The following is a 16691-nucleotide window of genomic DNA, read 5'->3' as shown; positions in this document are numbered from 1 at the left end:
GTTTTTCATACTTATCTGAGTTTTTAACTTTTTTCTTCTCCCTCTCCTTAGTCATAATGGGTGTCATCAGTTGCTTCATGTACTCAGCAGACATGATAGATTGAAGGAGAAAGGCTAAAAGTAGTGCTATGTTACGAGGCTAGGACTCTATTCCCCTTGGAGTAAAAATGTTTAGGTAATAGCTAGTTAATAAAAAAATTGCTTATAAAAACATAGCTTAAGAATGTAGAGAAATTTGAATGTAGAGAAAAACACTATCCACATTTTTAAGTTGCCAAATAATTTCAGCCCTAGTAACATCTAGTTTTTTGATACACTGGTCTAATGTCTTTTGTTTTTCTGTAATTGACTCATTAGAGTCAGAAAAGACATGGTATAGAACTTTTCTCTTTTGGTTTTGCAAAGAATCCTTTCACTTTTCTTAATTCTATATTGTGCTTTACTCCTTTTGCGCTATCTGTCAAGGCAGAGCTCCCACTTGAAGAGAGTTCTATTGACCAGTGGCAAAGCACACAACTTACTTTAGCATCATCTTTAAGATCTTTCTTTAGCCAATTTTTAAAGTTATCATCACTCAACCAGTCACCTTTAAATTGTCTTTGAAGCTTCATTTTTTTAAATAATTCCATGTTTACACTAACTAAAATAACAATACTAATCTAAATCAAAAATGTAAAACTTAAAAAGAAAAAAATACTGTTAGTAAGATTTAAAATAACTTTCATAAAAAAAAATAAAAACACAAATTAAGCTGCAAAACAGCAATTTAAAAAAAATTCAAGTTTTTCCAGCATCAATGTTGCTTAAAGCATTAGTTTTCCAGTTTTTCCAGCATGTTTTTTAAAAAAAGCCTCTTTTCCAGGTTTTCCAGCAGAGTGGGCACCTTTTTTTATATATATACTTAGACTTTACCAAGTTGTATGAGTTATGATAAGAACTGACAAATAACATTTTAACTTAACATAAAATAACATTTTAACTTAACATAAAATAACATTTTAACTTAACATAAAATAACAATTTAACTTAACATAAAATAACATTTTAACTTAACATAAAATAACATTTTAACTTAACATAAAATAACATTTTAACTTAACATAAAATAACATTTTAACTTAACATAAAATAACATTTTAACTTAACATAAAATAACATTTTAAGTTAAGAATAATTCTTAATTTGGTCACCGTTTCTTTAACAAATCCATATATATTGAAAAAATGGTACTTAAATTACTATAAACTTTTGTGGAAATGTTCAATTTTGTATCATTTATTTGTAATATTTTTTCTGAAATATACAAGCAATAAATAATTTCAGTTTTACTTTTTACACATTTAAAATATTGTCATAGTCAGAAATATAACTACTTAACACAGAAAATTCACTTCTTTAAGAAATTATAAAAATCAATCCTTATAATTTTCTGTAAGAAGAATAAATTTGGATTTTTTAAAATTAAAAAAATAAATAAATTAAAAACTAATCTGTTATTATTATAATTTTTAAAATGTTTATTAATTATTTTTTAAATGTAGCACTTTTTTTTAAATGTAGCATTAACTATATTGTATAATTTATCAAAGATAAAAAACATGAGAAGACATAATTTACTTTACATAATACAATGTAAAATACTTCAAACTCTCTCTTACAATATATCAAATAATTATGCAAAACAAAACAGAAACATGAGAATATATATCATACTGAATCCATATGATCAATGTATTAATAATATATTACTAAAATAAAAAAAATATATTTTCATACTACTTTATAAGCATTTTTAAAGTAATCTATGAATTACACACACAAATCAAAAGTATTCTATAAATTGAACACACAAATCAAAAGTAATCTTGAATTGCACACACAAGTCAAAAGTAATCTATGAATTACATACACAAGTCAAAAACAAATTAAAAGAAAAGAAAAACCTCATCTGAAGATTGTTTTAATCTTGAAACAGCATACTGGCGAACAACTTTGTTAGTGAAGTGTGGAGTTAGCAATTCCAAAGCATCAACAGCATCTATAGGCTCCCACTTATAAAGAAGATCCAAAGCCTAGTATTAAAATATATAACAAAAAAATCATACTTCATACCTGTGTAAAAGTTGATATAAGGAAACTCAAAATACTTTAAATATTTATTTTCCCTCAAGACAAGTTCAGAACAAATTAATAAAGCTAAATAAATATAAGACTGAAATGGAAGCATTCATCGTCTGTGAACAAGCATCAGTACTAGTGCCAAATGTCATTTAAACATAAACTGTTGTCATTTGTAGATTTTTAAACAATAAAAGCAGACTGCTTAGATTAGCCGAAGATATGAAATGACAATAAAAATAAACAAACTAAAAAATAATGTGGTAAAGCAAACAAAAAAATGTAACAAGCTTTGACAGAAATTGAGACTATTTTTAAAATTTTGTTATGAGAGTAGCAGTAGTATTTCTTGGGTGCATTAAGGATGAAAAAAGTCTAACTCTTTTAAGCTTGAGGTTTTACTTTTTTTATGTTCATGATACTTTTAAAAAAGAAGAATTTCTTGCATAAGAGACTGATTTTTACATTGTCAATATACTTGAAGTTACCTATTAAAATTTAAAGTTTAAATGTTTTTAAAAAAATTGGAAAATGCTGCATAAACAACTGGTTTGAAAGATTTCTTCAACTTTAAACAAATAATAAATGAACTTCTTTATTTTAAACAAATAATAAATACACATTTAAAATTTAAACAAATTTTACTTGTTTTGCTTCCAATGTGTGATTCCAGTTTACACATTTTAAGAACTTTGTCAAAGCCTATAAAACAAAAAATTAAAAATATAACCTTTATTAAATGGTTTACAAAACAATTTGAATCTTCATTAATCATGATAAATGGAATCTTCATTAATCATGTCTAAATTAATATAAAATATTAATTTTATGGTTTATATATGTACTTGTGCATGATTTTATCAAAGGATTGTTTTTAAAAACATTAAAAGCACATAAGTGTTATATTGGAATCAAAATTGGCACAAAAAATTTATTATTAGTATTTTTTTAAATTTTTGTGGGAATAAAATAAAATTTTGGTAGTTAACCCAAAAAGTCCTATAGAATCCTATAATTTGGAACAAAAAAATTTTCAGAATTGAACCACATTTAACTAAAACACACAAGTTAAAAAGTGTTTATAGTTATCAAAGATTTGACTTTTTTTTTTTTTGTTCTAAAATTCTATGGGTTCTATAGGACTTTTTGGCTGGGGTAAGTCTAAAATTATGAAACCATGGTCTACTATAGTTACACGGTTTGTTAGTTTTTACGACAAAAAATTAGGGGGCCAGCTTTATTTAATTTTCTTGTTATATATTTTTTGATTATTTATGAGTTTTATTTTGAGGTTGATTATGAGGAACTTATTAATTTTGATGCTTTAAATAAGATTTTAATTTAAGTAATAATATAAATACAATATTCAAATTAGATTTATAACTCGTTTATGCTCTTGAGATTATTTTTATTGTGTTTCAAAAAAATAAGAAATTTTATTTTCATACCTAGAATTCTTAATACAATGCCAAATAAGTGTGCAGTGGTATACTGTTGCAGTGGATACAAAAGTAAATCATCAAATACAAATGTAAATCCTCTAAAATTGACTTCAAAACCAACTATTTATAACAAAGAAAATAGTGTTTTTGCATTTCCTGATGCTGTAAAAAGACCTGAATTAAAAAAAAAAGGATTAAGTTTGTTAATAGAAAAAATTAGTTTCGTACAGAGCATTCAGGTGTTTGAAGCGCACACTTTGATCCAAAATTTCTGGAGCATGATGTTAGAATGACTCTTATGATCTTAATCCAATACCAACTATTTATTCAAATAATGCAATAAAAAATTCCACCTTCTCTGTTATTATATATTCCAGGTCCATCAAGAAAATCTCTCATAGATGTGTCACAAGCATTCAAGATGAATCAGATGTTTTTATGGAAAAAGATTCTATTAAGGACCTAAACATGTTAGATTCATCTTCAAGTTCTGTTGGCTTTATTTTCCAAAAATTTGAATAGAAAAATTTGAAAATGTTTTCTATTATTGTATTTGTAATGTGGTGTATATTGATAATGCTTAATGTATTGAATCAATACAAGTTGATTCTACTTCGAATATAAAGTTGCATCACAGTGGACAATGAAATTCCTCTTCCAAAGTGGTTTAAGCAAAACCAATATTTACTTAAAAATATTAGCATATTCGAAAACCTTGCATCATATATGGGGATTTTCTTGCAGAAAAAACCAATACTATTTTAGATGAAATCCATAGTATCCAATATTATAAACCGAAAGGCAGGAAACCATATTAATTTGAAGTTCTTCATTTTTCATTATTGCAACGCTATACTTCAAAGCAAGCATACATTCAATTACAAGAAAAAATACCCCTACCATCATTGTCTGTTTTAAAAAAATTAGCAGCTGGAGGAAAGGAACCTTTAAAAGCTATTAAGTTACTTTTGGAAGAAGGAAAAATAGATCCAAACTGTATTTTAATGTTGGATGAAATGTATTTACAGAAATGTAGTGAGTATAGTGGCGGTAGATATGTTGGTTTGGATAAAAATTGCAACTTTTTAAAAAGTATCCTTGTTTTTATGATTGTAAGTTTAACAAAATCTATTCCTTATGTCATAAGGTCTTGTCCACAAACAGAAATAAATGGAGATACAGTTTTGAAATTAAAGAAAGTTAGCCAGTTTTAAAATTAGCAAGATTTAATGTACATTCAATAGTTGCTGACAATCATTCAACATATGTATTAGGATATGGGCAGTTATGCTTCGGAACTGGTAAACCTGAAGATTATTTTATTGAGTACAAAGAAAAAAAAATTAACCTTATGTATGATAGTGTCCATCTCTTAAAAAATATTTGGAATAATCTTCTCAATTCTAAGCGATTTATATTCCCTGTTTTTCCATTTTGATGTACTTATTAATCCTATTTCAGTTACTGCTGGTAAAGTATCTTGGCATCTTCTCCATAAAATTTACGAAAATGATAAAAAACTTGGTAATTTAGATACATAAACTCACATTTTAAACTTTACATCCAGGAAATGATAAGCAAAGTGTTCCTCTTGCTTTAAATGTTTTTCATGAAACTACGTCAGTTGCCATTAAAAGTTGTTTTACAAAAGACTTATCTGCATTTTTACACCTTATTATTAGTTGGTAGTTAATATCAAATTCAAATGGTTAAAATATTCAAATGGTTAAAATATTCAAATAACTATATTGGTTATGCAGTTGTGAGGGAAGCTAAAAAACTTGAATTCTTACAATGTTTTTTTGAAGTGGATTGATGAATGACAAATAATGCAGTTAAAAGGATGTGGAAAGTTTACTGTTGACAAAGAAGTAGAGGTCGTTTTCTTGTTGGTTTACGTGAAGTTGAATCTTCCGAGAAGATTCTTCAAATTAAATCTCTAATGAAAGAAGATATAAATCACTGGGAGTTATATCTTAAACTAGAGTCCAGTTGAAATCTTTTGTGAAATTGATTTTGAAAATGATTTTCAAGAGATTGATTTAGACGATGACAGCAAGGAGGTGGCACCTACATTACAGGATTTATTATGAAAAAAGTCTCTTAAAAATTTGTTTGCTCTGAATGTGAAGCTTTATTAAATCATGAGAAGGTCACCATTTGTATGAAGTATACAAATTTGCTCTCTAGAGGGGGCTTAAATTACCTGGGAAATATCTTTCATCGTATATATCGCATTTCTTTACTAAACTAGATTTAGCTCAAGAAAATTTATTTTTAAATGCTGATAATATCAGATATGCTGCAAAAAAGCTCCTAAATTTTGGAGAAGAAGCAATCTTTATGTGTCCTCAGCATTTGAATAATGCTATAATATATTTTTTAATTTAGGATTTTAATATGCTACAATATTTATTAATAAAATAATTATAAACATATACTTTAACAACAAGCAAATGATTATTAATGGTGGAAAAAAAAAAGATGAGATTGTTGCTTTTAAATCCAAAAGAACAAAAAGAAGGCATAATGATTAATCTATTTGTTGTTTTTTTTCACAGTTTTTTTCAAATCTTATTTTTATGAATGTTTATATTACTTTAAATAAACTTATATAATATAAAAAATTTAAACAATTGTTTATTTATTCTAATAATTTCTATTTTTATTTCCAGCGTTTTCTATGAAAAAATCAATAATTAAAAAAAATAAAAAAACTGGCCTCCTAATTTTTTGCCGTAAAAACCAACAAGCCTGGCCGTATAATTATAGTAGGTCATGTATATAACACATAAGAGATTTATATATGTAACACATAAAATATATATGTAATCCATGAGTTTTGATTAATTGAATAAAATTGATTAATTTATAGCAACATGCGCATTGTAAAACAAAATTAGACAATTTCTCAAAGAAACTTAGTTGTAGATTTGGTAAATAATGGTAAGACCTACAGAGAAGTTAATAAGACTGGAATCCCGTTTCAAACAGTTGGTAACATTATAAAAAAGTATAATTTAAATTGGACTATCGGTATCGGTTTTGGCTGAAATTTTTATTTGAACCGATACCAAAATTTTGGTTTTGGTACTTTTTATAAATTCGGTATATGCCTGCCTGCCCCAACCAAACCCTCAGTCGATATAGAAGCACTCCCTTGCGGGTCAGGCTAAAAGATAGTAAATGTAGCAGCACTCCGTTGCAAGTCAGGCTATTGGTCAGCCGATATAGCAGCACTCCTTTGCGAGTCAGACTATTTGTCAGTCGCTGTAGCAGCTCTCCCTTGTGAGTCAGGCTATAAGATAAATCAGGCTAAGTCGATGTAGCAATACTCCGCGCATGATTTACAGTAAAAAAAAATAATAATAAAACATTTTATTAAAAAATAAAAACATTGTTTATATTGTTAAAAACATTCAGAACATTCATTATATTGTTAAAAACATTCATGTTTTTAAAAACATTCTGGTCAATTAAATTTGCGTTTTTGTGGTTTTTTTAAAAAACGATTAATTTGTAATTAAATTAATGGTTTTAATTTTCTGACAACACACAAATGTTGGACGAAAGTCAAAAGTAATTAAAAGCGACGTATGTGTTGGCGTAAGAATCATTTTTTTCCTTCTGCTCTTCCCAAATGCAACAATCTATATGTATAAATATATATATATATATATATATATATATATATATATATATATATATGTATATATATATATATGTATGTATGTATATCAGGGTGTTAGCCAGCCTGATGGCACCGCATATAACCCGGTTTCCCACTTGGTTTAAAATTCCCAAAGGTTTTAAGATCATGGTAAAAAAAAAAATTAAATCATTTTAAGATTTAAAGTGTTGCGCTAGATCAGTAAAAAACGCAATTAGTACGCACAACAAGGAAATGAATTAAGTTAATGAATTAAGAATTAAGGTCAATTTTTTAATGTGAAAAAACGTGTCGTCATTAACAAGCAAGACTATTCATTCAAAAGTTGAAAAAAAAATTATTTTTAATTTTTAATTGACGTCAGTTATTCTCTAGTTAAAATTGTTCAATACGTTTAATAAATTATTTTATTAATTTATTTTTGTTATTCAAAAATCTTTATTTACATTCTTGCTGTTTATCTTAAGTTAGGAAAGTTACAAATAAAATTTGTATATTAATAAATATTATAACTTAAAATAAGTTAATAACATTTTTATATTAAAAGATTTATTAATAATTTCGGTAAAATAAGTTAGCTGGTAAAGTAAACCGAAAATAACAACAAAAAAATCAAAAATAAAACATGCAATGAAACGTATTATATATTTTATATTTGCGTAAAACATAAACGAAGATAATTAAATAATATTATAATATTATTAATTATTAACAATATTTACAATAATTACAAAAATTATCTTTTTTTTTAGTTTACAAATACAAAATTTAAGTAGATATTTAATGTATATCTGTAAATTGAAAAAAAAAAAAATTAGCTTTTGTATTTAAATATATTTTTTTACTTAAATACCTAATTTACTAGATATTTAAATATGCTGATTAAATTTAGTTGATGCCCTCATTTTAAAATACTATAGCGTCTGTATGGTATTTTGTTAACTAAGACATATTTCCGTTAAATGATCAGGTCTGTGAATCATGAAAAGACAAAAAAAATAAAATGATAAACTTTACGTTATCATAAAATATAAATGTTTAAAGCGAAAAAACCCAGACCGTAGATTCTTTTTTTTTTTAAATCTTTTTAAAATCCCAATCGCTTGTCCAGCGAAAAAATCGTGTTTATTTAAAATCTTATTCGAATAAGATTTTAAATAAACACGATTTTTAGGTAAAATGAACATCATAGATTAAAAATTTGATCTGTTCCGATCGTTTATTGGCGCTTGTTCTTGATTGCAAGTTCTTTTTTGGTCGGAATTCTTGTATTTTTTGTAAAAATTACTAGAAATCTTGTATTTTGACAACTATATAAAGTTAATATAGGTCAGAAACGATTAGAACTAGGATCTATAGAAAATTAAGGCACTTTTTCAAAAGATTTTTAACTAAGTTTAGTTAACGCCGATGAGCGAAAGTGATCTAAAGACTCCGAAATAGTATTCTTTAAATTCATTATTATGGGTAGTAAAAAGGATTAGAAAATTATATAAAAAAGAGAAAAGTTTCTTCAAATAATAAAAAAACCTGAAGCGAAAAAAAATATAGCATTTAAAGCTTTTGTTTGGACATAATACGCTTATAAAATCATGCTAATTTCAAATAAATAAGTTCGAATAATTTGTAAATCGCCAACCAATAATAATTTGGCGAGCCAACCAAGTTTTTCAATTAAAAGTTATTAAAATTTTGGAAACTTTAATTTAACTTTCATTTAAAAGCTATCGATTTAAATAAGTTTTTTAACTTTTGAATGTATCTATGATAAAAATTGTAATATAAAATATGATGAACAATAATACGATTGCCTATGTAAGAAAGTTAAGAAAATTTTTTTAAGTTTTTTAAAATTTTTAGTTTTAAAATGCTAAAGTATTTAAAAACTGAAACATTCAAAATCTTTCTAGATAATTAGGGTTGCCAACATCTGGATTTTACGAAAATTAAAATTTTACGGATTTTAAAAACCTGTAAAAAAATTTTTTTTAGTGTTTTCCTTTGTAAAAGCCGTAAAATTCTGGCATTCCTATGTATAACGTATAGTGTTTTTTATTGACAGTCGTTAATTAAAAAGTTGTTTTAGCAAGTTAAAAAGTTACAAGAGGATCTTGAAATTGTCAAAAATGTTTTGTTAAAAATTAAATACTATTTAGCATTTTTTTACATTTATAATTTAAAAATGAAAGTAAAAATAACAGAAGACAATATATGTAACTAATTGTTTAAACCTTTTAAAACTGTATTTAAAAGCGATGTATGCAATTAAAATAGATCAAAGTTTTAATGAATAAATTTATTAATTCATTCATTAAAAAAATTGCAAACAATTGTCTTTTGTTCTTGTTTTCTCTCTACAATATTAAACAAAAGAGATAAGAGATTTAAAAATGAAAACTGACGAAGATTGCTCAAAATGAAACAAGTTAAATAATTAGAATTAAACATTTATAAAATATAAAAATATTCCTGAAATATAAAATAGAAAAATATTCCTATGAATAACCCAGCAAAAATAGAAAATTTTTATTGAAACTTAATTGTTTCTAAAAAATTGTATCTACTTTTTTAAATGTCAGAATGTAATGACCTTTTTTTTTTTTTTTGGCTGCACCTAAATTCCCTATTTCGCTAAAACGCTGTATGAATTTTTTTCCTGGCTAACACCCTGTGTATATATATATATATATATATATATATATATATATATATATATATATATATATATATATATATATATATATATATGTATATACATTTAAAAATATATATAATTTAACATTAAAAAAAAAAACATTTTATTTAATTAATTACTTAAATTTCAATTTTTAATTTTTTAGATTCATCAAATTTTTAATTGTCAAATAAAACCACTTCTAAAATGTTCTTAAATAACTGTTTTTTAACTCTTTTATTAATCCAATCAACTGTTGGATTTTTTTTTTATAATTATTTTATATTTTTTATATCTTTATGACTTATATAATTAAAAAAATATTAAAAAAAACATATATATAAAAAAAAACACATAACAAAACAAACTATTTAACACTGCTTTTTAATAATTATATTATCAAAATATATGCAAGAGTATAAAAAAACTTGCAAGATCAAAAATAAAGAAATATGATAAATTTAATGATAAATTTTACAGTAGAAATATTAAAAAAGATAAATTTATGTTTCAAATTCAAACAGAAACTAAACTGTAAAATAAAACACTCATTTTGGTGTCAATTGTAAAATTTTTTAAAAATAAAATTTGAATAAAACTTTATGAAACATTATTTACTTTTTTATTTGTAGAGAGATAAAATCTAAACTGCCATATTAAATCTTTTTCCTCAGAAGTCAAATTTGCTGTAGGAGCATACTCTATAATTTTCTAAAAATAATCAGAGAAAAGTAATAATAAAAACAATAAAATAAATAAAAAAACCAAACAAAAAATAGAAAAAGTCACCAGATAGAAAGAACATTATACTCATAGGTGAACCCCCTCATATGTAGGGACATCTAAGTAAATTAAAAGCAAAAACAAAACTAATTAAAGGCTAATGTTAAAATGGACAAAACTAATAACTTAACATTTTTCTTCAGATTTTCCCCAGGAAAAATACTAAACATGGGATTTAGAATTTTTCACGTTGCAAATTTTTTTTAGATTTATTTTTGAATTTTTATTATTGAATTATTGTTTGCTAATGACATCAAAAATGCATGCACTCAATTTGCATAGATACCAAGCTCTTGAGCGTGGGATCTAAAGTGCCAAGAGTTAAACAAAATGCCAGTTAGATGCCTTTAAAAGATTCAGTAACATATGATGGGTTTAAATACTTTATAGCTCTTTTGTAACAATACTCTCTAAGAATATAAAGTAAAGATTAAGAGTCAATTAGTAAACCAGATGACAGGGTACATTAAATAACATCTTAATCATACTGACATCAAGTTCAAGAGATTCAGCAGTTTTCTCTGCATTCTAAAAATCTTGTTTCCATAATTTGGTGACCCAGAAATTGGCATCAATTACTAGTTACTTTTTTATTTTATAAGTAATTGTTTTGATCTTTCTGTTTTTTTTATTATTATTTATTATTATTATTTTCTGTTAACTCTTTTCTGAGATGATGTTCTTGTAGTGCACTTTTTCACTGATAACTTAGTAAGATAACTTAGTACACTGGTAAGATAGTTCTTGCTTGTGATGGATAATGAATCATGAAGAGTTAAATGGCCAAAGCAGATGTCGATCTGTTTCAATTGCATATATATAGCTGCATTGAGATAATTCACCACTGAAAAGATGTAGTTGCTGTAGATTGTGTGTGTGTGTGTGTGTGTGTGTGTGTGTGTGTGTGTGTGTGTGTGTGTGTGTGTGTGTGTGTGTGTGTGTGTGTGTGTGTGTGTGTGTGTGTGTGTGTGTGTGTGTGTGTGTGTGTGTGTGTGTAGATATAACTATGATGAATAATGCATAGGTCATAGGCTCAAGTTCTTCTTCTTTTCTCTGTTCCCTTAACAACTTTCACAATGTCCTTTGCAAGGTATGTGACTTAGTAAAAAAATAGTCTGCAATTTAAAAACCTCACGGTGTGGATGTGATTTTGCTGGTACAAACATAAAAATTGAATATATGTTACAGCCTTCGGAATTAGAAAAAAGGTCAGCAATATTTTATATTAAAAATAATATTTAATATTAGGATTAAGGTTGGCAAATTTGCTGACCTGTATCTTATAAAGATTGGCATCAGGTCGGCAAAAAAAAAAATTAGATACAAAGGTTTTATTATGAAACATAGAAACAAGGTCAGCAATTTTTTTCCACCCTAAACACTTTTAGGTTGGCAGTTAGGTCAGGATTGCTGACCCTAATTCTAAGGGCTGGATATATATTATATATATATTTATAAATATATACATATATATAATATACTGTTGTATTTATAATTAAATAAACCGTTAGGTGATCTCTTTTAGCAGCATTTGGTTTCAATTCTCTAGATATTGTGCCACTGCGAATGCTTCTTGTCAGTCTGTGATGTTTACTTTCAACCAAATTTTCTTTTAATATTTCATGATCTGGTAAAGTAACTATTTCAGGAAACACTTTGACATATTCAATTTCATCAGCATCCTGTTAAACAAAAGATAAAAAAACATTTATAATAAAATTAAAAATAAATATGTTAAAAAATATCAAAAATTTTATTAAGAATTTAATAATATTTGTAAATTTAAAAATTTGCAATTAATTAAATTAATTATTTAATAGCTGACTTTAATAAAACCGATGTGTTATGTGGTGTGATGGAGCTCACCACATACCTCAAAGAGTTTAAATCTACTGTAACCATGGTAATAAAGCTTTTAGCTTGTTTTTTTTTTTGTTTTTGTTTTTGTCTGTAACAACCTTCAATTCAAAAACAAAAATAAAAGAGTGTAACATTCTCTACTTTAGTGACCCCCACTCTATTGGTCATCTCACACTTTGTTTCAGTTTATTACCCTTTTAAACATTAGTTTTTACTTACTTTTTCAAAATAAACAATAGCATGTTCAACTCCATTCAGAATAACACGAGGAAATTCAATCATCAGATAAAAAAACTTTGAATTACGCTTCTCACGCTAAAAACATAACTAATTCACGAAATCATGTGCAATTAATTTATGTAACATGATTTTTTAAATAGTTATTTAAATATTGTTAAAAGTAATATAATGTGTAAAAGATTTTAAAATTTTTATAATTTTATTAAAAGAAATTAGATATTATAAAATAATTAAGTTATTATTTTTATAATATTACCATTCTTAATAAATCCTTTAAAAAAATATACCTCATTAACCATTTCGATTTCTCTGAAGGTTAAACGATCAAGCCAGTCTACCTTCATAATTCTTCCTTTATGATGCTTCTTACTCAGCTATGATAAAAAAATTATGCCTGAAAAAATCTTTATAACTTTTAAGAAAAATTATTTTTTGTTGACACTAGTGTTTAGTGAGTGACTCGAACTTGTATTTATGATGAACATAGTTCATTATGAAGAAGTATTTTTTGACTGAAAAAAATGTCTTAATACTATAATATATTACATCACTCATCACTCTTATTACTTCATCACTATTTACTTATTTCTTCATCATTCTTTACTTATTATGTTTAAATAAAATGTTTTTCTTCTTGAGAAAATTACTGATGGAAGCAAACCTATATCATATATGACATAAGGAAATTTTGAAAAAAAATTATTTGACATTTTGAAGTAATTTTCTTCCACTTCAAAATAGATATGTTTTATTAGAAGAAAAATAGTAATATATTATATGCAAAAAATACTTTTTAATACAAAAGAATTCAAAGTAGAAAATCAAAAATATATATATATAAATAATATATACAAGTATATATAAACAATTTACATAAATAAATATAAATAATAAAATATATATATATATACAAATAACTATAAATATATATAATATATACAAATAAATATAAATAAATAATTATATATAATATATACAAATAAATATAAATAATATATATATAAATATAAATAATATATATAAATAGTAGTTACAAGTATTAAAGAAAAAATTATTAAAACGAATTATGTAAAAAAAGATTTATTTTTCACTTTAGATAACTTGGTCATTTCATCTTTAGAATCTTCTTCTTTCCCTGGAGTTGAATTATCACCTTTTGCAATTTTTCCAGGCCATACTCTTAAATCATGAATGCCTTGACGAAGAATGCTAATAAAATATTTTTAAATTAATAATTTAAAATTAATATTAAATATATAATATTTATATTGCATATAAAATTAGTTATTTATATTTTAAATATTTATTCTATTTCTTTGCATGTCTTATAAGTGTTACAAATAAAGCTGTAGAACGATAGAACCTGGTAGATCATGGCAGAAAATTGCAGAACACTCAATTTGTGAGCCATAACCAAGTTTGATTTTCTCAGATAATAAACTTGTCTTGCTTAGATAAATAAACTTAGATAAATAGAACATTCATTTGAATAAAGATGTTTATAAGTTTTTATGCTCTTAATAGTGATGGGTTATTAGTTCCTTTAGATGGAAAGTAGTTTTGATAATATAACAAAAACTATATACATCTTTTACATACTAAGTCTTTCGAAAAAGCTTTAACAAAAATATAAATTTCTAATGGTATATAATAATAAATAAAATTTTTTGCCAGCATATGTAAATTTCAAAATACTTTGTAAGGCAAAATTTCTCCTAACTAACTTTTAGCTACCTTTGTACCAATTTTATTTGCACATTTTACTTATGTTTATTTTATTTTCAGTTATGATGACATTTTATGCTATGCTTTATTTAAAAACATGTGTTAAAAATTAAGAAAAATAATAATTTAACAAATTTTAAGAAAGTGGTTTTTTTAATAGTTAAAAATTTTGAGTTAAAAAGAAAACAAACAATTGTTTGAATAAAAAACAATGCTGAAAAATAATACATACTTATAAATAAAACTAATTTTCTTAAAATTACTTTTGACCAAATAGACAAAAAAAGCCATTAAAAATGTCTGCAATATAATATTTAAAAATAATTTGCTAAACAGAGAGAGCATTACTATAAAGCTGTTTGTTTCATTTTTGATATTTACTGTAACCTAAGGAGTTACTGTAACCAAAGGATTTACTGTAACCTAAGGAGTTACTGTAACCTAAGGATTTACTGTAAGCTAAAGATTTACTGTAACCTAAGAATTTACTGTAATCTGTGGAGTTACTTTACCCTAAGGAGTTACTGTAACCTAAGGAGTTACTGTAACCTAAGGATTTACTGTAAGCTAAGGATTTACTGTAACCTAAGGATTTACTGTAACCTATGGAGTTACTGTAACCTAAGGATTTACTGTAACCTAAGGAGTTACTGTAACCTAAGGATTTACTGTAACCTAAGGTGTTAATTTTAAAAAAATAAAATATTTTTATATTTAAGAGATGTTTAATTGAAGTTGACAAAAAGAATAACAAGCCAGATGACACCAAAAAGATTAAACAACATCTTAGGAGGAATGCAGAACAATTAAGCATCTGCAATAAATACCATGGAAACTGCTAAAAGTTGTGCATTGACAAGTAATATTCCAGTCATAAATATTTATGCAGGATAACTTACTCAGTATTAAGTTATAGCAGGTATTAATGTCAATAATATGTAAAAGAATAAGTTTGAAGAAGGATTATTGATATTTGACTTTTTTCTATTTTTTAGAATTTTTTTAATATTTAGTTCTAGGTGCCCCAAGAAGGGAACCTAAAGGTATTGTCTTATTGGAAAAGCATTTAACTAGGAAGTTCATGCCTCCTTTGTTATTGATGAAGTGAAATATGCCCAATGCTGGCTTCAAAAACTAAATTTTTTGCTTCTAAAACAAGCGCTCTAACTATTGCACCATGGCTGCTATGAAACTATTTAAAGTTTATATTGTTGCAATATTAAATTTTTTTTTTTTTCTTCTTTCTATTTATGTTATTTAGAATAATTTTTATTATATTAAAAACTACATATTTCAACAGCAGCATTTCTACATACTTTAAATATACAACTATACATATACAATATTGTTTACTTTTAACCCCCATGACCCCTGCATCTATGACACTGTTTGAAAAGGTGCAAATTAAACATCTTTTAGATGTCAACTTGCAATTAGTTTATTTTGCAGTAAATTTTAAATTATTTTAATTTGCATTGGTCAAGAAGTCAGGTTAGTCTAGAAATAAGATGATTGAAAACTTATAGGTCATAATACATAAATCTTATTTGAAAATTAAAAAAACTATAATTTACATTCACTTTTATGACATTTTTAGAAAAGTAGTGAATATGTCATTAACTTTCATTTGTGATATTTACAGTTACTGATCCAATCATTACTCTACTTTTTGATTTTCTCATTTTTATTTATTTTAGTTTTATCAACTAATTTATGTAGGATTAGACTAATGATTGATTAATTTATGTAGGATTAGACTAATGACTGATTAATTTATGTAGGGTGAGTGTACATATATCAATTGATTCAGCCATATGCTCAGCGGAAAGTACATACATAGTATGATTTAATTCAGCAATGGGCACATCAGCTGAGTTTTTAAACTATTTTCAATCTCCTTTTTTAACATCTAGACATGTTTTAATCTATTATGAGGAGATTTATGTTTTATGTAATTATTTAGCAAGAATTAGTTAGCAAGAAAAAGTTTCTTCTTTAATAAATATTACAAAACTATTTTACATTCCTTTGAAACTAAATTTTACGTTTTATGTTTTACTATTTTATATTCCTTCAAAACAAATTTTAAATTTTGAAAATCGTATTTAATTCAAAGTCTTTTTTTTTTTTAATTTATTCAAAATAATCACATTTCCGGTTAAATATTTTTTTTACAATT

The 16691-nt window shown here is 25.0% G+C and overlaps 1 protein-coding gene across 2 annotated transcripts in view; it reads right to left on the bottom strand.

The window, feature by feature from the left end:
- Positions 1-16691, bottom strand: part of LOC100215627 (phosphatidylinositol 3-kinase catalytic subunit type 3) — a 77765-nt gene that overhangs the window by 46090 nt on the left and 14984 nt on the right. Inside the window, exons 6-12 of one of the 2 annotated variants that reach the window (XM_065815439.1) lie at positions 13879-13996; positions 13075-13161; positions 12767-12862; positions 12193-12369; positions 10523-10615; positions 2764-2820; positions 1944-2072 (exon numbers count right to left, since the gene is read on the bottom strand). In XM_065815439.1, the coding sequence (XP_065671511.1) occupies positions 1944-2072; positions 2764-2820; positions 10523-10615; positions 12193-12369; positions 12767-12862; positions 13075-13161; positions 13879-13996 (757 nt within the window). The remainder of the gene's footprint in view (positions 1-1943; positions 2073-2763; positions 2821-10522; positions 10616-12192; positions 12370-12766; positions 12863-13074; positions 13162-13878; positions 13997-16691) is intronic. The other variant, XM_065815440.1, reaches the window with a different exon arrangement.

Source organism: Hydra vulgaris, chromosome 13 (genome assembly GCF_038396675.1).
Source record: "Hydra vulgaris chromosome 13, alternate assembly HydraT2T_AEP".
Taxonomy (NCBI): domain Eukaryota; kingdom Metazoa; phylum Cnidaria; class Hydrozoa; order Anthoathecata; family Hydridae; genus Hydra; species Hydra vulgaris.
The sequence above is the reverse complement of the archived record's forward strand: the minus strand, read 5'-3'. Positions and strand labels throughout refer to the sequence as shown.